General features: G+C 41.1%; 1 protein-coding gene across 1 annotated transcript in view; it reads right to left on the bottom strand.

The window, feature by feature from the left end:
• RNGTT (RNA guanylyltransferase and 5'-phosphatase) overlaps positions 1-23,579 on the bottom strand; it is a 296,605-nt gene that overhangs the window by 257,984 nt on the left and 15,042 nt on the right. The window contains exon 3 of the mRNA XM_054699028.1: positions 8,680-8,751. Coding sequence (XP_054555003.1) covers positions 8,680-8,686 — 7 coding nt within the window. The 5' untranslated portion in view covers positions 8,687-8,751. The remainder of the gene's footprint in view (positions 1-8,679; positions 8,752-23,579) is intronic.

A 23,579-nucleotide genomic window follows, 5' to 3' on the forward strand; every position in this document is an offset into this window, starting at 1 on the left:
TTGTACTTTGTGAGATTGCCAAAGTTAGTCACTGATTTATTCCCTTTAGTGTAATTTGAAAGAACCTGCTGTGTAAATCTGAATACTGTAAACCTGTAAACCATAAATCTTTTAAAATCTACCTTTCCTGGGCCTCCCTGGTGGTGCAGAGGGTTAAGACGCAACCTATGAAGCTATCTGCAGCCGCTGCAGCATGAGTTCGATCCCTGGCCAGGGAGATACCCACATGGCGCAGCAGACCTCTCCTGACTTGCCCGCTGCTCCCCTCAGCAGTGTATTTCAGTCAATCTGCCTGTTCTGTTCTCCACTCTGTCTCTGGTGAATCCTCACAGACACACACACACAACTCTGGCCTGTACCCCAGTTCTTGCATGCATAAATGAATAAATCTAAAAATAAATAAATAAAATCTACCTTTCCTAATGCTCCAGGATAGAACTATGAAATGGGGATGGGAAGGGTGACATGGGTGGGACCTATACTGTGTTAAATTTCTGTGTAGGGCCTCCCCTGGTGGTGCAGTGGTTGAGTGCTGGGCTACGAAGCTGCCCGCAGCCTCTGCAGCACCAGTTCGATCCCCGGCTGCTGGCGAGGACCCCACATAGAGCACAGACCTCTCCTGCCGTGCCCACTGCTCCCCTCAGCAGTGCATTTTGTCAGTCTGCCTGTTCTGCTCCCTGCTCTGGCTTTGGTGAATTCTCTCACCCTCCCGCGCTTCTGACTGTACCCAGTGCTTGTATAAATAAATAAATAAATCTTAAAAAAAAAATTCTGTGTAAAAACTTCTACTGAACCTACATTCAGAGGATCAGTACCAGGTACAATAGAAATAGAAACATGTTTTTGGGTGGACAGTACTCACTTTCTAACCATGGTTGTGAAGATTTGATGGCTTTGGGTTGGATAAGATTCCTAGAGGTTTTTAATTTATCACAGGAATGGGATTCTGAAATAGAAAGTTATTCTCAAGTTAACTATATTGTTACAAATCGGGTTAGTATTGTTAAGGAAACATGCATGACATGGTGATGTCTGGTGGAGACTGACTTGGCCTAGGAGTGACAACAGAGTTTTCTTGAGGTGACCTCTGTTAATACGGCCGCACAGCAAACTACTCCAGAATGTAATAACTAAAAACAAACAAACCAACCCTGAGGAAGAGGAACCATTTATTTGCTCACAATTTTATCCTTTGGCCTATATTCAACTGGTCTGCTTCTCTCCAGGTCTTGTCAGTAGTCATTCATGTGACTGTATTCAAATGCCATATAGGTTGGGATACAGTCGGATTTCCTCATGTAGTCTCTCTGGCAGGGGAATCGGACCTTTTATGTGTTGGTTCTTCTCCAAGAGCACGAAAAGCAGATGCTGCCCATTTTGCTTAAAGATCAGACTTGGAACGGACACAAAATCACTATGTGCTGAATTCTATTGGTTAAAGCAGTCACAAAGCCAACCAGAGTCAAGGGAGGAGACTCCCAGGGCAGGAATACTGGAAGGTGCAATTCATTAGGGCCACAAGGTCACAGACTTCCAGAATATTAGGCAAAGGTCTGAAAGATGAATGGGGGTTAATAGAGCAGAGCAATTATGGCAGAGGGGCACACAGTGCTTCTGAGCAACTGAAAGAAAGCTGGAATGCAGAACCCAAGGGGAAAGGTATGAGCAAGAAAGGCCAGATTATGTCCTGTCATTGTATCCCTTAGAATCTTCAGTGTGTGATGGCAGAATCCTAATAGAAACTGCCTTAAGCAAAAATATAAGCAAAAACAAAGAGATAAACAAAAAGAAAAAGATGGAGAAATTATTAGTTCATATTCCTAAAAAGCCCCAGGCACAGTTCATTTCAAGTATGGCTGTATCTAGAACTTCAACATCCCCAGGAATTTTCCACCGTCAACTCCTGGTTCTGCCTTCCTCTTTTTTTTTTTTTTAAGATTTATTTATTTATACAAGAGCTGGGATACAAGCCAGAGGTGTAGGGGGTGAGAGGATTCACCAGAGACAGAGTGGGGAACAGAACAGGCAGAATGAATGAAATACACTGCTGAGGGGAGCAGGGGGCGAGACAGGAGAGGTCTGCTGCGCCATGCGGGCTGCTCCCTGGCTGGCCGGGGATCAAACTCATGCTATAGAGGCTGCGGATTGCTTCATAGTGCTATGTTTAACCCCTTGTGCCACCAGGGAGGCCCAGTTCTGCCTTCCTCTTCAGTGGATTTACTTTCAGACAATTTGTGGAACTCAAGGCTTTTTCCTCTCAACCTATAGAAAATAAAGTTCCTTTCCAACATGTTCCAGAAATGTATCAGCATCAGCCTGAGGCCCAACAAGAATCAAATAATACATACAAATTAGGATAATTAAAGAATAGTTTATTAATAGAAAGAAACTATTTCAGCAGTGTTCTTGACATTTATTGCCAACTCTATTCAGTGACTTCACATTGGTACCTTGAAATGGGTTATGATGAGAATATATATATACCATAGCAATTGGCAAATGCTACAAATTAAAGTTCTCCTGGCCCCCACCCACTGCCCCCCAATTATTTACCAGCATATCACTGGACTATTTATAAAGGTGAGGAGAAGTGTAGAGATACTACAAGCACCCAGAACTGAGAGCAGCAGAGGTCCAAAGGAACAAAAGAAGAAATAGGTTCCCAGAATCCAGGAGAGAGGGGCAGTGACCTTCAGTTGAAGGGTACCAACAGTCTGAGTGGTATTGCAGGAAAGAAGCTAGAGGATAAATATCCTGGTTTTAGTTTTTCATACAAGGAGTAACATTGTTTTATAGATTCTGAAATAAAAAAACTAAAATGATATAATCAATTGTTAAATCAATTAACATTGTGATGTGAAATATTTAGCTGCCAATTTATTTGCCTAATGCTAAAAAATACAGTACTAACTTTAGAAAGTCCCCAAGTTTCCCTTGCTGGAAAGTCCTATGGCTAGCCAGCACATGGAGCCAATCCTATTCTCCTCCTACAGGTTTCAGATTCACTTCTACATAGAGCTTAAGAATTGTCAATGATATGGGAATTTAGTATACGAAAATATAGTATTTCAAAACAGTAAAGATATTCAGTAAATTATCTAATCTTTGGGAAAATAAATAAAATTAAATCAAATAAAAATTTAAAACTGCTTACCTCATATAAGATCACATATAAATGAAACAAGTAAAGCAAAAACCATAAAGTAATGACTAGTTGGGAAATATTTGTGTATGTAGATAAATATAGGTATTTATAATACAAAATGCATTATAAAGAACTGCTTACAGTCAAAAATAAAAAGTCAAACACTGGGGCCTCTCCGGTGGCGCAGCGGTTGAGGCTGGGTTGCGAAGCTGCCCGCAGCCTCTGCAGCACCAGTTCGATCCCCGGTGCTCCCCAGCCACCAGAGGAGGGTCCCACATGGCACGCAGACCTCTCCTGCCGCCCGCTGCTCCCCTCAGCAGTGTACTTCGGTCCTGCTCTGGCTCTGTTGAATTCTCTCACCCTCCCGCGCTTCTGACTGTACCCAGTGCTTGTATAAATAAATAAATCTTAAAAAAAAAAAAAGTCAAACACTAACAGAAAAAAGGGGGGAAAGAATCATGAAAAGACAATCCTATTAATAGATGTTCAATTTCATTAACAATTATGGAAATGAGAATCCACTTTCCACCAATTTATTTAGCGAAATTTAAATTTGTTTTATATCAAATATATATATATATATACATGTTAAGGCTTAGGGAAATGTATAGTGTTATTCACAGCCAGGGGGAATATAACCTGTTTCAGCCACTTCGGCAATTTGACAGCATTTTTAAAAATTAAAATGTGCATATCTTATGATCCAGCATCCTGTTTCACACTGTTTTACACAAAAGAAATGTTTCGAAGTTAACCCAGAGACACCTGCAAGGATGATCATCCCTGCATCAGTTGCAACATTGAAAACTGGAAACAACCTAACTTTCCATCTGTGAGAGAATACTAAAAAACAGAACTAGGGTCTATCCAGGCTATGAAATACTGTATGGCAATTTAAAGGTCTGAGGCCAACTTATAAGGACTGGCATAGAAAACTCTCAAAAGTGAAAAAAAGCAAGATAAAGAATACGGCAAAATGAAAATAAAAAGACAAAACTCACATACAAACCACCCCTCTCCCACATATATAGAAAATACCTGGAAGAATGAATGATTATTCATCTTTAGTGAGGGCAAAAAGATTAGAGTTGTTTATCAAGGGAGAATTTAACTTTATTTGTAAGGTTTTATTTTCTTGTAATGAGAATGAATTATTTAATATTTAATCAAAACTTTTCAAAAATATTTTCTTTAAACACCATGGTTTGTCTTTTTGTAAACAGCTTTGAGATACAGATCACATACTGAATAATTCATCTGGGCCTCCCTGGTGGCGCAGAGGTTGAGCACTGGGCTGTGAGGCTGTCCGCAGCCTCTGCAGCACCGGTTTGATCCCCGGCCACGGGGCGAGGGTCCCACATGGCACGCAGACCTCTCCTGCCGCCCACTGCTCCCCTCAGCAGTGTATTTTGTCAGTCTGCCTGTTCTGTTCTCTGCTCTGGCTCTGGTGAATTCTCTCACCCTTCTGTGCTTCTGACTGTACCCAGTGCTTGTATAAATAAATAAATAAATATTTTAAAAAAATAATAATTCATCTGGTGGTCAGGAGCATGCCAGCACGCACCTGGGGACACATTTGAGGGACAAGCATGGAGCAGGGAGGGCTGCAACTTAAGAGTCTGCTGCTCAGTGAGCAGCCCTCTTACTATTTATTAGCAGTAATGAACAAACATGATTGATATGTGACAATGGCAGGAGGAGCAGGGCCCAGAAGAGACAAAGGGCAATCAACTTTATGGGGAACAGGAAGGGACATGCTGGCCACATACACAGGGAGGACTTCCTGTGTAGGTAGTTGGGGTAGCTTGGGGTGATGAAAATATTCTGAAATTCTATGTAGTGATGGTGGCACACCTCTGTGAATATACTAAAGACTGAATAGTACAGCTAAAATGGACAAATATGTGGCCTCTTTTCTACCTAGCGCCTCTGCACCTGTGTGTGGATGGCCTCTCTATGCAGTTTTGACAGTCTGCGAGCCAGTGTTCAAGGCCAGTCCGTTGTCTCTGCATCCTGGGCTGCAGGATATGGGGCATAGAAACGGTGCCCTTATGGTGGATCAGGCATGATGGGACCTAGGTGGCTCTCAGATACCAGTATGCCAGCACTAGGGAACATTTCCTGACTGCCAAGTGGGGAGAGTCACTGTAGTAGAGCAGGCTACGTTTTTCTGTTTCTAGAACCAAACAGTATGATAGGAGGTAGGAAAGCTGGAGGAGGGAGGGGAACTGATAGGATATATCATAGCAATAACAAGTTTCAAAGAATTTCCACACAGTCTAGCCCATTCTTTTACAAGCTGGTGGACTGACTTGCCCAAGGATTGTTATTATTCCAAAACATCTAGAAATAAACATTTCTAAATTGCCATTTATAGCTTGGTCATAAATTTTTATAACTCTTTCCTAGCCTATGGTAAAGATATAATGAGAAAGTTAGTTCCCCAGAATGGAAGCCCCTCAAAATTATATTCAACATTTCTTTTTTTTTTTTTTTTTTTTTTTAAAGATTTATTTATTTATTTATACAAGCACTGGGTACAGTCAGAAGTGCAGGAGGGTGAGAGAATTCACCAGAGCCAGAGCGGGGAGCAGAGCAGGCAGAAGGACCGAAGTACACTGCCGAGGGGAGCAGCGGGCGGCAGGAGAGGTCTGCATGCCATGTGGGACCCTCCTCCAGTAGCCAGGGAGCAGCCAGGGATCAAACCGGCGCCGCAGAGGCTGCAGGCAGCTTCGCAACCCAGCGCCCAACCGCTGCGCCACCGGGGAGGCCCTGTTCAACATTTCTAAATGCAAAAATATTAAGAGACATTTTATCAATAAAAATTATTTACTTGAGATATTAATTTGGTCTTTTATTTTTACAAGACAAGGTAAAGTTAAATGTCCTGAAAAAATACCTGCATAATATCCCATTTTTCTGTGGTTCTTGTTTTCTCTCACCTTTTGAGTTTTTTTTCCCCTTTTTTCTTTCTTTTTTTTTTGAACAAGATAACTTTGCATAAGGCAACCATAAAAAGTAGCTGAGAAAACTAATCACTTGCTTTTGGTAAATAGCACTAAGGTTATCCTTTATTATTCAGTCCAGAAGTTTAGTTGATGAGCTGTTTATAGGTGCTAGCCAAAGCATTCCAAAAGAAATGAATCAGAATCAGGAGACTTTTGGTTTTCTTTTCTTTAAATTCCACTCTAGGGCACTGTTTATTTTAATAGGACCAGGCAAATCTTTAAAATGTAAAATTGGGGCCTCCTTGGTGGTACAGAGGTTTCCATTGCAGTGCTATCAAGCTATCACCAGCCACTGCAGCCTGAGTTGGATCCCCAGCCAGGGAAGTGACCCACAAGGTGCAGCAGACCTCTCCTGTCTCTCCCACTGCTCCCCTCGGCAGCATATTTCAGTAGATCTGCCTGTTCTGTTCCCCGCTCTATCCCTGGCGAATCCTCCCACTCCCTGCAGCTCTGCCCTAGACCCCTGTTCTTCTATGCATAAATAAATAAATAAAAATAAATCTTTAACAACAAAAAAAAAATGTAAACTTGTAAGAAGGTTTATGTGGAAAACCTGAGCTCACAGACATCATGTTCTGATGTTTCCCAAAATGACTTGTGCCTCTTAGAAACACCTAAGGCAGCTGCCAGGCTGCTGGACCCCTCATTCAGCCCTGCTGCAGTATTTACATTTTCCATGGGCCTTGCCTCTTGCCATAATGGATTCTGTATTTTACTGCATGCTATATAAAGAATTGTTTCCTTTTATTTTTGTTGGAAGGGCTGTCAAACTTCAAGGAATGCTGCCTATTTCTATTTCATCAAGATTTGAGAATATAGTCCATGATTATTCTTCATGAGTTTAAGACTAACTTTTTTTGCAGATGGAATCTTTTTTATTTTTATCACCATACATAATTCTCTCTGCCCTTTCTCATTTTTAATGTCCTTCTCTGGATGTCTTCGAGCTCTGTTATATCTTTGAGAAGCAAAGACCAGAGCCCCATGAAATATTCATCATACAAAATATTCCAGAACCAGGCACTCTTTCAATTACAGTCACTTCTCTTTTTTGACAACTATCACCAGACCTGTTGTCAATCTTTTCTCCTAACACATCTCCCAGACCTATGCTTGCCAGAGACTGAAACTTTCTTGAGAATCCAAAGCTGGTCCCTATATTTTGACATGAATTGAATCCAACCAAAACAAAAATCATGTGAGACTACAATCTTTCCTTCATCATATATTTATTGGAGATCAAGAATATGCCATTCAATGCACTAGGTATGTAGAAATGGGGGTAGAGGTATTTTCAAATATTAATAAGAAGCAGTAGCTTTTTTTTGCTTTTTTTTTTTTTTTTTTTGTGGGACCCTCGCCGGCAGCTGGGGATGGAACCAGTGCTGCAGAGGCTGGGGACAGCCTCTCAGCCCAGCGCTCAACCGCTGCGCCATCAGGGGAGGCCCAAGAAGCAGTAGCTCTTAAGAAATACACAGTCTAATGCAGGAGACATGTGAAATCAAAATTTTATATTTGTATGCAAACGCTAGTGGGTCAACTGATCTCTAGGAAGTTGTGTTCGTTTAAAATCCTATTGTGACAAAGTACCGCACATTCAACACAAATGTATTCTCTTACAGTTTTGGAGCCCAGAAAACAGAAATGAGTCTCCAACCTAAAATCTAGGTGTTGACAGGATTGGTTTATTACAGAAATCCAGCTCTGAATCCGTTCCTTGCCTCTTTCAGCTTTTAATGCCGCTGGCAGTCTTTCCCTCATGGCTCTATCATTCCGATCTATTTCCACCATCACATCACTTTTCCCTCTGTGACTTTCCTGTCTTCCTCTTGTGACAATTCCTTTTTCAACATCAGATTCATCTGGACAATTTGGGATACTCTCCTGTCTTCAGATCCTTAACTTAATCACATCTACCAAGTCTCTTTAATATTTTCATAGGGACCAGGCATTAGGACATGAACTTCTTTGGGGACCTACCATTCAGTCTACCACAGAAGTCAAGATGGCAATGACTCAAAATGACATTTGGATTTGGAATGGTAGCAATAGCTACCATTTATAGATTCTTTGCTCTGTGCCAGGCATTCTGCTAAGTGCTATACATGTATCTACTCATTCAATATATACACACACATATATATATATATATATATATATATACACACACACACACACACTCATTCAGTCTTTCTTCAGTATCAGTTACCTACAATCCAAAAATATTACAATAAGATATTTTGAAAGAGAGATGACATTCACATAAGTTTTTCATAGTGCATTATTATAGTATATTGTTATTGTGAGAATACTGTGTATACTCTTACTATACCTAATTTATAAATTAAACTTTATCGTAGGTATACATGTATAGTAAAAAGCTTAGTATATATAGGATTTGGTACTCTTTGTGGTTTCAAGCGTCCATCAGGGATCTTAGCACATATCCCTGATGGATAAGAAGGAACAATTCTATCACCATTTTACAGATGAGGAAATTGAAGCTTGAGAGCTTCAATAACTTACCCAACATCCCAGTTAGTAGCAGAGGATTCAGGATTCATTCAAATGAAGGTGCCTATCCCACAGTCTTTGCTCCTGATAAAAAGAGAAATTGAGAAGGACATTCCAGAACAAAGTAGTTGTATATTAAGAAACCCAAACACTTGAAAGAACACAAATCCTACAATTTATAACTGGAGTGAGGATGTAAAGGGAAACATGATGGAATACAAAGGTGGTATAAAAGCAGAAACAATTTCTCTCCATTTCTGGTTCTTCTTACACTGGTCAAGCAATCTAATTAACATTATACAGATTAGTAGGAGATAAGAAAAATTTACATAGATGCAGATTCTAAAATAAATGGGGCCAAGTGAAGGTATATATCATGAGATAGGGGCCTGGAGTTTTGAGGAAAGAGAAGGAAGATTCACCTGATAAGAGGGGGACTCATATGGTAAATATCAAATGCTCTGTAATTACATGTTTGACTTGCCATATGCATAGGTTTCTCTGATAGAAAGGTTATTTCTAGTAAAAATGCTCATCCTGAGTAAGACCCCAGTTTTTATTCTTCTACGTTGTAAAAGGAATGGTAAGTTTCTCTTGAGACTGCAGGGCCTCAATTGATCTTGGTTCAATATAATCCACATGACAAAATCACATATCTTGGGAAGACCTATCTAAACATCTGGGGGAGGGTCTCCCTGGTGGCACAGTGGGTTGAGCGCAGGCTGCAAAGGTGTCCGCAGCCTCTGCAGCATGGGTTCAATTCCCGGCCAGCCAGGGAGATACCCACATGGTGCGGCAGACCTCTCCTGTCCCACCAACTGCTCCCCTCAGCAGTGCTTTCAGTCCATCTGCCTGTTCTGCTCCCTGCTCTGTCTCTGGTGACTCCTCTCACCCTCCTGTGCCTCTGGCCTGTACACCAGCTCTTGTATAAATAAATAAATCTTAAAAAAAATAAACATTTAGGGGAAATCTATTGTTCAGTGGGAAGGGTGATGGGGATTTGATAATGATGGACTCTATGGGAGGTGGAGAAAACTTGTTATTCCCTGTAAGTAATGATGAATCAATAAAGGATGTTAGAAAGGAGAGTAACATTATCATATATTACAGTTTTTTGAGAGAAAGATAAAGGTGGCAGCATTTTGAAGGAGACTGCAGAGGTATGAATTTAACAAAAAGACTTACATGAGGTTTTTATATAGGTCCAGATGAGACGATGGAAGCCTGAACTAAAGGACTGGAGAAGAGGGTTAGACTGAAAAGTTCCAGAAGAGTGGAATACAAAGATCAATATGGTTGTTGAGGGAGGCAATATAGGAAGAGTTAAGAATGTCTGTTTCTCAACCCAAATGCCCAAAAATAGATGACTGGATCAAGAAGATGTGGTACATATATACCATGGAATATTACTCAGCATTCAAAAAAGATAAACACATGCAATTTGCAGCAACATGGATGGCGCTGGAAGGGATCATGCTCAGTGAAATAAGCCAAAAAGAAAAAGAAAAATACCGGATGGTCTCACTCATAGCAGGAATCTAGAAAACTTAAATAAGGGACCAGGAAAATGAATATAAGAAAGTGAAAATCAAAATCAACAAAAAACTATGAACCAGAGACACTTTTTGGGGGTGAGGGGTGGGAGGGGAAGGATTGGGGTCAGAATGGGGCGTTTGCAATTGTATGGGGGAATATAAAAATAAAATTTATTATTTAAAAAAAAAAGAATGTCTGTTTCTGTCATGGGCAGCTAGGTGAGTCATTGAGGTGAGTAATAAAAATTTCACATATGAGGGCCTTCCCAGTGGCGCAGCGGTTGAGCGCTGGGTTGCGAAGCTGCCCACAGCCTCTGCAGTGCCGGTTCGATCCCCGGCTGCTCCCCGGCCACCGGAGGAGGGTCCCACATGGCATGCAGACCTCTCCTGCCACGGCTGCTCCCCTCAGCAGTGTACCTTGCTCCTTCTGCCTGTTCTGCTCCCCGCTCTGGCTCTGGTGAATTCTCTCACCCTCCCGCGCTTCTGACTGTACCCAGTGCTTGTATAAATAAATAAATTTTTTAAAAAAAATTTCACATACGAGACTATAGAACACCCTCTGTTTTGATTGATAAATTGAGAACTTTCTGCCCTCTGAGAAACTGAACTCTTTGATAAAATAAGATAACCCCACAAAGCATCAGCCACAGTTACCCAGGTGCAACACCCCAATCTGATGCCCTGCATCCTAGGAGTCAGCTGGTCTGATCCTGTTACCACAACCTAATGTTACTGAAAGCTGTGGTGTCAATAAGCAAAACTGCCCACCATCCACATTATATTCAAACCTTACATAATCTTGCTTTGTGACTGAGTAGATACTGTTAAGAGTACTTTTGAAAAAAAGAATAGACTTTTCTTTTTTTTAAGAGTAGGTTTAGGCTGAGGACACAAGACAAACACCATATAAAAATGAGCAAAAGAGAGATTATAATTAAGTGTTAACTTATGGAATAAATTTCATTCAGAGGAAAGTGATGTAATTTGTCTCCTAGAATAGCTATGAAAGATAGTAAATTTTTAAAGCATCTGTTGCTAAACCACCACCCAAGAACTGTCATCCCATTTCCCAGAGAAGTTAAAAACCTTCATTAAGTCACACAGCAGCTGAGTAGCAGAGCAGGGTGTGAACTCAGGATTGTCTCAGGGCTGGAGCTCTGGTGAGAGGCAGCACTATTCAAGGCTGGAGGGCACACAGGGTCTGCCCTGGAGGGGCCATGGGTGCAGGGAGCAGGGAGAATCCAACGAGGAAAAGTGAAGCGCCAGGGCTTGGTACAAGTTGCTAATTGTTCCAGAAATGAGACACACTCTGATGGAGACTTTCAGTGCGCCTACCACTGCTAAGTGTTTTAAGGATTTCAGTTTGGCAGTAAACATAAAAAGTTTAGTAACACAGCCTTAAGCCTGGAATTATTCAGTGACTGCTCACTGTGTGTATAATTACTACAAAATAACAGCTGTGAGGCGATCATGAGGCAGCATGCCCCACACCTCAGTACACTGTGTCCAACTGAAGGGGTTTCCAAAGTCCATAGAAACCATGCCAGCTGAACACTCATATTGCTGCCTCAGTCACATGACAGATATGTAGTTTCATTGGTGAGAAGGATGACTGACTAGCAGGCCAATTTACGCGCAAGTTCCTAGTTGGAGTTTTTTTCCTGTCAGCAAAATTTACAGTATCTTTGAGCTATCTTCCTACTTCAGTATACAAATTATTATGCTCCTGGCAACAGGACATATCTGGACAGTGACAAAGAAAGAAAACTTTAGAAGTATGTGACAATATTGGCTGGATTTTCCAGGAAGAAGAAGAACACGTACTCACCAAGGAGTGTTGCAACTAAGGAATTTCTAGAGCCTTATGCAAACTGTAGTTATTATCTTGAGTATTGTTGCAGTTTCACTTCTGGTTTATATTAACTAGTGCTAGCAATACATCATGAGTGACCTAATTCTTTTCCAGTGAATTTTCCTTTTATGAGAGCTGCATGGTGGTAGTCTAGTTAGGGTAATTACTAAAAAAATCAACACTGGGGCCTCTCTGGTGGTGCAAGGGGTTGGGTCTCAGCACTATGAACCTATCTGTGGCCATTGTAGCAAGGGTTCGATCCCCATCCAGGCAGCTGGCCCCCATCGCACAGCAGACCTCTCCTGTCTCTCCTTCTGCTTCCCTCAACAGTGTATTTCAGTAGGTCTGCCGGTTCTGTTCCCCACTCTGTCTCTGGTGAATCCTTTCACCACCACCCCCAGCCCCTACCCACACCTCTGGCCTATACCCCAGCTCTTGTATGCATAAATAAATAAATCTTTAAAAAAATAAAATTTTTTTAAAAAATTAAAAATCAACACTGAGTACTACTTTGAGCTACACCCTGACTTAAAATTTCAAATATGTCATTAGAATGCTTAATGAAAATAAATTATTTTAAAAGTTTTTTGAGGTACAATTTTACATTCTATAAAATTCACCCATTTTAAGTATATAATTCAATAATATTTAGTATATTTACAGAGATGTGGAACCATCACTACAAGAAGAAAATATTTTTGAGCTTATTTTGTAATTTAAACTTCTCAATAAATGATAGCATTCAAAAGGAAATATTCTAAGTTATTAGCTTATTACGAAAGAATCTAAGTTATTAGCTAAATTTTTACTGTGTTTGAGAGACTGTGTGTCCAGACAAGGTGGTTTATTGTCCCAGGTAATCCTGTGGCTTGACTGTTAACTTGATATCACTAAAGTGACTGATCACTGAGTAGGGAGAGAAAAATGCCCTCTCCTTATGCCATGTCTCATCCTCACACGTGACAGCCAGTGATCAAACAACTGAGGATGTACTGAGTGCTTTCAGAGAGACCCCGACTCTTCTGAGACACTGCCTTATCAATGAGGCTTTCCTTGACCATCCAATTCAAAATAGCAAAAACAAAAACTTTGCTGCCCTGCCACTTTCTATTTCTCTTACATCCTGATTTAGTTTTCTCCATAGAACTTACCTCCATCTGGTGTACAATATATTTACTTGCTTATTTTTCATGGCACTTTCTCCTCACTGAAACATGATCCCCATCAAAACACAAACTGTATTATTCACAGCTATATTCCCAGAACTCAGAACAATTCCGGGGATACAGAGGTATTCAATCAGCACTTTTGAATATATTCATGAATTAAATAAGTATTTCATAAGTACCTACTATATGCCTAATTTTAGACACTGATATATAACAGTGAACAAAATATGATAATTTATGAAATATCCCTTCCCTCATGCAGTTTACATTTTAGTGCTAGAGACAAACCGACTAATAAATCATAATAAAGGAATATGAATAGTGAGGGTGTCACTTTAGATAGCATGTGAGGAAAATTCTTTCTGAGGAAGCAACAGTTGACAATAGCCTTGAATAAAAAATACAGTTGATCCTTAAATAACACCTTTGAATTTCACAGGCCCACTTATATGTAGATTTTTTTTTTCAATAAAGACACAGTTGATTCTTGAACCACACTGTAAAAAATACCATAGGGGGCCTCCCTGGTGGCATAAGGGGTTAAGACGCATTCTATGAAGCAATCTGCAGCCACTGCACCACGAGTTCAATCCCCGGCCAGGGAGCTACCCACATGGTGCAGCAGACCTCTCCTGACTCGCCCGCTGCTTCCCTCAGCAGTGTATTTCAATCAGTCTGCCTGTTCCATTCTCTACTCTGTCACTGGTGAATCTTCTCACCCCCACACCTCTGGCCTGTATCCCAGTTCTTGTATGCATAAATGGATAAATCTTTTTAAAAAAATACTGTAAATACATTTTTCTTCCTTATGGTTTTCTTAATAACATTTTGTTTTCTGTAGTTTATTATAAGAATACTATGTGTAATACATATCTAAAACATGTGTTAATCAACTATGGAGTAGGAAACTCCTGTTCAACCGCAGCCTATTAGTAATTAAGGTTTGGGGAAGTGAAAAGTTACACATAGATTTCTACTACAGGACATCAACATCCCTTACCTCTCATCATTCAGGGGTCAACTATACAGAATAACCCCTGCTGAGATATAGGGGGAGAGCATTACAGGAAGAGTCCACAAGCACAGAGGTCCTGAGGTCAGGCCAGCTTGTTATGATCAAGGAAAAACAATACCAGTATGTGGGGCCAAGAAAGAGCACAAGAGAATACCAATGGTGAGAGAGAGTAGTCAAAGGCCATGGTAAGCACTTGGGATTTTTCTCTGACAATATGAGGAGTCAATGAAAGATTTTGAGCTGAAATAGTATCTGATTCACATTTTAAAGGATCCTTTGGTTCTATGGGGAGAACAGAAAGTAGAGGGGTGAGACAGAGCAAAGACAGACAATCAGAAGGCTACTGAGGTGTGAGGTAAGAATTGAACTTGAAGGTGGGAAAAACCAAATATATATCACAGATATGAGATACACACACACACATATACAGCACACACACATATATACACAGCACACACACACAGATACAGCTCACAGATAAAGATTCACCAAAAATTAAATGTGAAGTGGTAGAAAAAGATGAAAGGATTACTCCAAGGTATTGCCTGAGCCACTGGAAGAATATTATTTATTCCAAGATAAAGAACTTTCAGGAAGGAAAGGATTTGAAAAGGAGGTATTTAAACCATCACTTAAAGAGTGGGACAAAGATACAGACTTGCAAGGACTGAAGCTTGGACAGCTAAAAAAAATGAGGAGGATTAGGCAAAAGGGATTAAGAGAAATACAAGAAGAGAGGGTGGATTGCTAGAAAACATTTTTAAAAAGGTGTTTCAAGAAAAAGAAAATAATTTTCAAATGCTGCTAAGGACTGAACATTTATCATTTAATTTGGCAATGCAGAAGTCATTAAAAAATAGTTTCAGTTGAGTGGTGGGTGGGCAAAAAGCCTGGCAATAATGGGTTGAAATGGATTTGACAGGCTCAGAATTAAGTACTCTTGTATCAAGTACTCTCTTATGGCTTTGCTTTCCAAGGTTTCAGTTACCCAAAGTAAATACTGGTCCAAAAGTATAACTTACAGTAAAAAATTTTGAGAGAGATACCACATTCACATAACTTTTATAACAGTTTTTTGTTACACAGACATATACAGATACGTTATGGCTCTTTGCTTTATTGCACTTAAAAATACTGTATTTTTTTTTTACAAAAACACTGAGTCATCAAGTGTATCCCTGCCATTTTTCCAACAGCATGTGTTTACTTTGTGTTCTGTCACATTTAATTAAGATATGTACATTGTTTTTTAAAGACATGTTATTGCACACTTACCAGACTCCAGTACAGTGTAAATATAACTTTTTTAAAATAAATTTTATTTTTATATTCCCCATACAATTACAACCCCCTTATTTTGACCCCAATCCCTCCCCTCCCCGCTCCCCACCCCCCATAGAGTGTCTCTGGTTCATAGTTGTTTGTTGATTTTGATTTTCACTTTCTTATAGTTATTCATTTTCCTGGTCCCTTATTTAAGTTTTCTAGATTCCTGCTATGAGTGAGACCACCCGGTATTTTTCTTTTTCTTTCTGGCTTATTTCGCTGAGCATGATCCCTTCCAGCGCCATCCATGTTGCTGCAAATTGCATGTGTTTATCTTTTTTGAATGCTGAGTAATATTCCATGGTGTATATGTACCACATCTTCTTGATCCAGTCATCTATTTTTGGGCATTTGGGTTGTTTCCAAAGCTTAGCTATTGTAAATTGTGCAGCTATAAACCTAGGGGTGCAGGTGCTCTTTGGAATTGATGTTTCTGTGTCCTTTGGGTAAATACCTAGGAGTGGAATTGCTGGATCATATGGAAGCTCTATGTTTAGTAGGTCAAGAAATCTCCACACAGCTCTCCGTAGTGGTTGTGTTATAGGACAGGGAGAGGGGCAGCCCCAAACCCCGCAAACCTGCCTGTTCTAAATGGGTTCTGCCATCCGCCGCATCAACACAAAACATATGAGACTTTAATGGGAAGGAACTTTAATTAGGAAACAATACAGGAAAGGCAAAGAATCTAGTTTTTAAATGAAGCACCCAAAGTTACCCATCCCCTCGTGGGTAAAAGTCCATCCATATGGGATTGGCCCAGAGCAAGGCCCCAAAGCCTGCCACAAGTCTAAAGCATCTTCCAGTGGGGACCCACAGAAAAGGGTCAGAAACAACCAGACAAGCCCGGAAGGAAAAGAGCAAAATCAACATCAAGATAAAAGCTGCCATTGTCACCTCCCCATGGGTCTCACCCACATCTGTGTCACCCAGTCCACAACCAAAGGACAAGCGCAGTTTCTTCACGTGTCTCTAGGCTCCACGCGCCTCCTCCAGGTCTCCTGGCTCCATCCTGCTTCCTTCCTCAGTCTCTTCTGCTGCTTCTCTTTCTGCTCAGCTCCACCCTCCCTTGGGTGGGGCAGGGAACCTCCCCCTTTCCTGGGGACCACCCTGTTACAATTGGACCAGTTTGCACTCCCACCAACAGTGCAGGAGAGTTCCTTTTTCTCCACAACCTCGCCAACATTTGTTGTTGCTAGTTTTTTTCATATGTGCCATTCTCACTGGTGTAAGATGGTATCTCATGGTAGTTTTGATTTGCATTTCCCTGATTACAAGTGATGTTGAACATTTTTTCATATGCCTGTTGGCCATTTGCATTTCCTCTTCAGATAAGTTTCTTTTTAGCTCTTCTGCCCATTTTTTGACAGGATGATTTTCTTTGTTGTTGTTGAGTCTCATCAGCTCTTTGTAGATTTTTGTGATCAGTCCTTTATCATTAGTATTGTGTGCAAAAATGTTCTCCCAGTCAGTGGGGTTTCTCTTTGTTTTGGTTATTGTCTCTTTTGCTGTGCAGAAGCTCTTTAATTTGATGTAGTCCCAGCTGTTTATCTTTGCCTTCACTATCACTGCTTTGGGCTATGTGTCTGTAAAGATGTCTTTGATGTGCATATCACGTAGTGTTTCACCTATATTATTTCCTTCTATATATTTTATGGTTTCAGGTCTTATGTCTAGTTCTTTAATCCATTTTGAGTTGATTTTTGTGTATGGTGTGAGGTAGTGGTCAAGCTTCATTCTTTTGCATGTAGCAACCCAGTTTTCCCAGCACCATTTATTGAACAAACTTTCTTTGCTCCAATGCATAGTCTTTGCTCCTTTGTCAAAGATTAGTTGACCATAAATCTGTGGGTTTAGTAAATATAACTTTTATATGTACCAGGAAACCAAAAAAATCCTTGTCACTTGCTTTATTTTGATATTAACTTTCTTGTGATAGTCTGGAACTAAATCTCCAATATATCGGAAGTGTGCCTGTTTTTGCTCTATTTTATTATTAGTTATGCTGTTAATGTCTTACTGCACCTAATTTATAAATTAAACTATCATACGTATGTATGTTAGGGAAGGTACGTACGTTAGGGAAAAGCACAATATATATAGGGTTTGGTACTATCTATAATTTCAGGCATCCACTGGCGGGGAGGGTCTTGAAACATGTATCTTCCTCTAGATCCTCCTCCCCCCTTCACAGTTCTTGGACAATTTAACCTTTTTATTAGTTTTCTCACCTGCCAAAAGAGAATTATAACTCCTTCCTGGTGACAATGTAGTTAGATTAAATATGGAAACTAAAATCAATAATGAAAATGGTACCCATTTTCCTGGTCTCAACTAAGGGGCGTAGGCCAAAGAGCCAAGGCACAGCTGGACTGCCCTTGCCAAGAAGCTGCATCAGCCATAACAAAGAAGTTGTCTCTGGCAAATAAAACAACCAGTTGCCTAAAGATAAGGCTCTAAATAGGGCAAATTTGAATAGCCCTCCTTGTTTTCCTCACTGCATAGGCAACATCAAATAGATACACTAACCAGACATCTGCCCAGAACCTTGAGATATTTCTCTTGCAAACTGTATAAAACCCATCACTGAAAAGTTCAAAGTTCCAGCAGCTTTCCCAGAGCCACCTGGAGGTTGTTCCTGGGCTAGAGTGTCTTGATTCTTTAATAAACTCACTTAATTTTCGCTTGCTTCAATGCAGTTAAGACAACAAATAAGAATGCAGGAATTCTGAAAATGTTACAGAATCAGTCTGAATGTTTCAATATGCTACCATGTTTAATGATATGTTATTAAAAACGGAAAAGGAAGAAATACATACTAAAGGTCTACTGTAAGACTTCTATCTGCACTAGGAAAATTTCCATGTTTGATCTTAGTTAATTTTGACTAGCCCTACTATAACACACTACAGTGTTGTCACCTTTTCTTTTAAAAGATAGAATCCAATATAAAAAGACCAAACAGAAATAACAAAATCTCATTTGAATTTCTTTATGTGATCCTAAACATTTCACTTTTGAAATATTGAAATAATCAGTGATCAAAACTTTTCTTTTTTTTTTTTAAAGATTGATTGATTTATTGATTTATTGATTTATTTATTTGTTTGTTTGTTTGTTTGTTTGTTTGTTTATACAAGCACAGGGTACAGTCAGAAACACAGGAGGGCGAGAGAATTCACCAGAGCCAGAGTGGGGAGCAGAACAGGCAGAAGGACCGAAGTACACTGCTGAGGGGAGCAGCGGGCGGCAGGAGAGGTCTGTGCGCCATGTGGGACCCTCGCCGGTGGCCGGGATCAAACTGGTGCTGCAGAGGTTGCAGGCAGCTTCGCAGCCCAGTGCTCAACCACTGCGCCACCAGGGGAGGCCCTGATCAAAACTTTTCTATAAGGGTTTATATTTGATTCAATCTAAACCATCTACATTCATTTGAAAGAAAGTATATACTCAGTAACATTTCCAGATGGCCTGGTGGTGGACTTTGCTCCAAAAATCAAGAGAAAGAACAAGAGAGGAAGCCCCAGAGCTGCTGCTCTCACAATGCTGCCCTCCAGCTCCATGTGGACTGTGCCTGTGCTTTAAAGTGTAGAGCACTTTGGAGAAAATCCTGGGCCTAGAAGCAAGTCATACCAGTCCTTTCGTAACAACTCCATTTTCACTCCCAGGTCTAATTCCAGAATTCTCTGTTTCTATGTGTTTCTAAGAGTAACAGACAATGCATTATCTCTGATCTGCTCATCTCAGAGCCACTGTTGTTATTGGAAGCAGCTGTGCTCTTGTCCCCAGCTCTGTGGCTGCTCCACAGAGGTCCCTGATACACAGGGACCCATGCATCAGACACCAGTGCCATTAGCTTTGCCAGGTCCAACTTACAGTATGGACCAAGTGCCAAGAGGTATTTCCCTCAGCTACAACATCTTCCACTGGAGAAACAGATTGGTTATTCCTGGCAGAATTCTCCACCAAAGACCCCAATATCCTTTGATACTGCTATAGTAGATACCTGGAATATAGCCATTGAGGTTCCCTAGAATCTTCATTTACGCTGGCCTCAACAGATGGAGGTACATGGAGGCTACACTGCCGGTCCTTCCCTAGAGCTGGAACCACCACACCCCATCAGTCTGTGCCCTCACACCTACTTGCAGGCGAAGGTCTTTTTCCATCAAAAGATTTTATAATGTCAGGAAAGGAAAGCCATTCTGTCAAACATACAAACATCAACTCAAGTCTATATACTCTTCATTTTTTAGTTGTCATAGTTAAGTTTTTACTTTTGAATCTCAAAGCATTTATACAATTTTTATTTCTGTAAGAAATTCAGGGGCCTTCCTGGTGGTTTAGCAGGTTGAGCGCAGCACTGTGAAGCTGTCTGCAGCCTCTGCAGCGTGTGTTTGATTCCTGGCCGGCCAGGGAGATTCCCACATGGCGTGGCAGACCTCTTCTGTCACACCCACTGCTCCCCTCAGCAGTGCTTTCGGTCTGTCTGCCTGGTCTGCTCACTGCTCTGTCTCTGATAAATCCTCTCACCCTCCCAGGCCTCTAGGCTGCACCACAGCTATTGTATTAAAAAAAAAAAAATCTTTAAAAAAAAAAAAATTCAACAGGCAACTTTTCCACCTTAAGTAATAAAAATTAAAAGGAAAGGGGGGAAAAAAAGAACAAGATAGGGTTTTCTTCAGACTTGTTAACCAATTTAGTTTAGGTGCACATAGCTCCCAAGCATCAATTTATACAAAGTATGGACTTGTTTTTGTGGTTCTATGGTTTTGTTCTGTTACTCTATAACAACCATATTTCTAGTGACGTCCTTAAGCTTTGTCTCCTTCCTCAAACCTAGAATCTTTTTCCCCTCCCCTGTTTTTTGTCACAGGGAGTGGCCTCCCAGCCCAAAGTAGAAATGCCCTCCAAAACCACCTTTCTTTCCTCAGGGGTCAGGAGCTGTCTCACACACAGATCTAGGAAGTAAGCTGCCTAGAACTGGGAAGGGGATTACACAAACTAGAGATCTAAAAACCATCATTTTAAACGTCTGTTTACTTTTGAGTATATATACTTTTGTTCTAAATGCATGCTTTTGAGCAGAAATGCTAAATCTTCTCCTCCTGCTGCTTCTGAAGGTCTTCCTTATCCAAAGCCCTTTAACAGCTTGGCTTCACTTTCTACCTAGTCACCCCCTCAGATAGGGCATGTAGAGGTGGGATTCCAGACAGGCAGAGGGCAGCTGTCAAGCACAACCTGTGCAGCTTCACAGTGAGGTACAAGTGTACGACCTGGACACCAAGTGACCTAGACTGTAGCCTCAATCCACGAGGGCTTTCAGCACATCACATGCTCGCCCAGGGCTTTAGTGACCAGGAATGTTGTCAAGGTCTCCTTATCCCTGTACCTCAAGTAAAGCCACTAAGGCATGGAGATGGAAAAGGACAATGATGGTGGTTCCCCCAAGGATGTGTCAAAGGAGCAAAGAATGCATATTGAGGATAATTTCTTGCTTGATTTGAAAATTATATGTGGTAACTAAAACTCCTTCTGCTCATGTACAAATCTGTACTAAGGCAGTCTAGGGAAAAGAAATAGCACCTTGGTACAAATGAATTTTTCTTTCCATAAAATCAAATGATTGAAATTTTAGGCATTTCTTAGCAACACAAGTAAATAGATTTCTTGAGAGTCATTTTCAAAGTGGTTGTATCTCTTGGGCCTGGGACTAATGGGTAATTTCTCTATCTTTTTATGTGTTCTCTGAATCTTTTGCTAATGTGTACTAGTTCTGTAATAAGGATAGGTACTTTCTAAAAAGAAGAAAATGACGACTGTGCAATGTGAAGAGAACAGGGGGAAAGAAACTTAAAAACTAATAATGATGGAACTGACATTACTGAGTATCATGTATTATATACTGGGCAGCAATTGGCTCATTTACTTCTTCTCAACACTGGGAAAGAACTTATTATCATCCCCATTTTACATAATGAGAAAAACAAAACAGAAATGGGTTTAATAATTTCTGAAATCACAGAGCTAGTAAATACTGTTACTGGGACTTCCCCTAGATGTTTTCACACCTGGGCCTCTGCTATTTATCATTCTACTCTACTGCTGCCTCGGTGATCTAAAAATTAGGCATACTTGGTTTGGTAGGCATTGAATAATTTTAGAGAACAGATTTTTTTCATACATTTTATGTAGGTTAATATTCCTTGAACACACATTTACAGAAAGCTAGAGCAAAGTGTTTTAAAACGATGGTAGGTCGGCAGCAGTCCTTCTGCCCACCTGTGACGATGCAGGTGCTTCCTTTCACCAACTCTCTTCCTCCTCAGAGCAGCAGCCTCCCTGCCTGCCTGTGATCTGTACCATGCTAGGACTTCTCTTCACTGACCTCCCACAGCGGAGGCAGCTCTTCTCAAGGCAGCCCACCTGCAACCATGCAGGCGTCTCTCAGCAAACCTGTCCCTTCTGGGGCAGCTCTTCCTGCCCGCTTGTGTCTATGCAAGTGTCTTTTACTCTTTTGTCCCTTTCCCTAATGAACCTGCTCTTTCAAATATTAAAAAAAAAAAACTACGGTAGGTTGTAAAGGTCAGGAATGGTCACAGTGAAGGTTTTCTAGGATCCAGCAGACCGGGTAAAGGAGGAGTCAGAGTCCTCAGTGGTTTTCTGCAGGTCTTTTATTGGGATTTACCTGGTAGACAGCAGGCAAGGGTGCTAGGGGGCCGGGAGCCTGGCAGTCCTCCCAGCCTCCAGCAAATCCTCATTCTATCTGGGCTCTCCAGTGATCTCTGCTTCTGCTTCTTTGCTTCTCTCTCGGCTTCTCTTTCAGCTTCTCCTGGCGTCCCTGTGATGCCGCCCTTAAAAAGCACAGTCTCGGGCCTCCCCGGTGGTGCAGCGGTTGAGCGCTGGGTTGCGAAGCTGCCCGCGGCCTCTGCAGCGCCGGTTCGATCCCCGGCTGCTCCCCGGCCACCGGAGGAGGGTCCCACATGGCGCGCAGACCTCTCCTGCCGCCCACTGCTCCCCTCAGCAGTGTACTTTGGTCCTTCTGCCTGCTCTGCTCCCCGCTCTGGCTCTGGTGAATTCTCTCACCCTCCAGCGCTTCTGACCGTACCCAGTGCATGTATAAACAAACAAACAAACAAACAAACAAATAAATAAATAAATAAACATGCCTCTAAAAAAAAAAAAAAAAAAAAAAAAAAAAAGCACAGTCTCAGCCCAGGTGAATCCCATCTACCTATGCCCACACCCTACTCCAGGTGCCCGCCATCAGGCATGCATTCAGGACCGCAAGGATCCATCATCTATCCTGATGGCGGGAGGGCAGAAAAGCCTGACATTTTTCCTTACCCTACATAGGTCTGTGATTTAAATTTCACCAAAGATAAAGCAAAGTGGGTAGCCAACTCTCTAGTAGGAATAATCGAATAATTGTATAGACAAACATTGGTCTGTGCTGTATTCAATTAAACAAGGAGACCATTTAGGCTGAGATGGTTTTAATACCTTGGAAGCCTGCATAAGCAAATGAAAACGTAGGCCAGTATCTGCCACCTTGAGGTCAACCTGTCACCAACAGCCAGCTAGGCTTTTCCATAAAACACTTAAGCTATAGCCAATCAAATAATTTCCTTGTTTTTGCTTCCTCCTTTTTTCATAAAAGTCTTTGCTTTAGACCCTGTCAGGGAGCACTCCTAACCACTCCCAGGTTGGCACTGCCCAGTTTGAATTAATATTTGCCCAAATAAATTCTAAGTAATTTAATATGCCTCAGTTATCTTTTTTTTAATTTTTTATTTTTTTTTATTTTTTTTTAATAGAGGCATGTTTTTATTTATTTATTTGTTTGTTTTGTTTATACAAGCACTGGGTACAGTCAGAAGCGCGGGAGGGTGAGAGAATTCACCAGAGCCAGAGCGGGGAGCAGAGCAGGCAGAAGGACCGAAGTACACTGCTGAGGGGAGCAGCGGGCGGCAGGAGAGGTCTGCGCGCCATGTGGGACCCTCCTCCGGTGGCCGGGGAGC

Source organism: Talpa occidentalis, unplaced genomic scaffold (genome assembly GCF_014898055.3).
Source record: "Talpa occidentalis isolate TD23 unplaced genomic scaffold, MPIMG_talOcc4v2.1 talOcc4.2, whole genome shotgun sequence".
Lineage (NCBI taxonomy): Eukaryota > Metazoa > Chordata > Mammalia > Eulipotyphla > Talpidae > Talpa > Talpa occidentalis.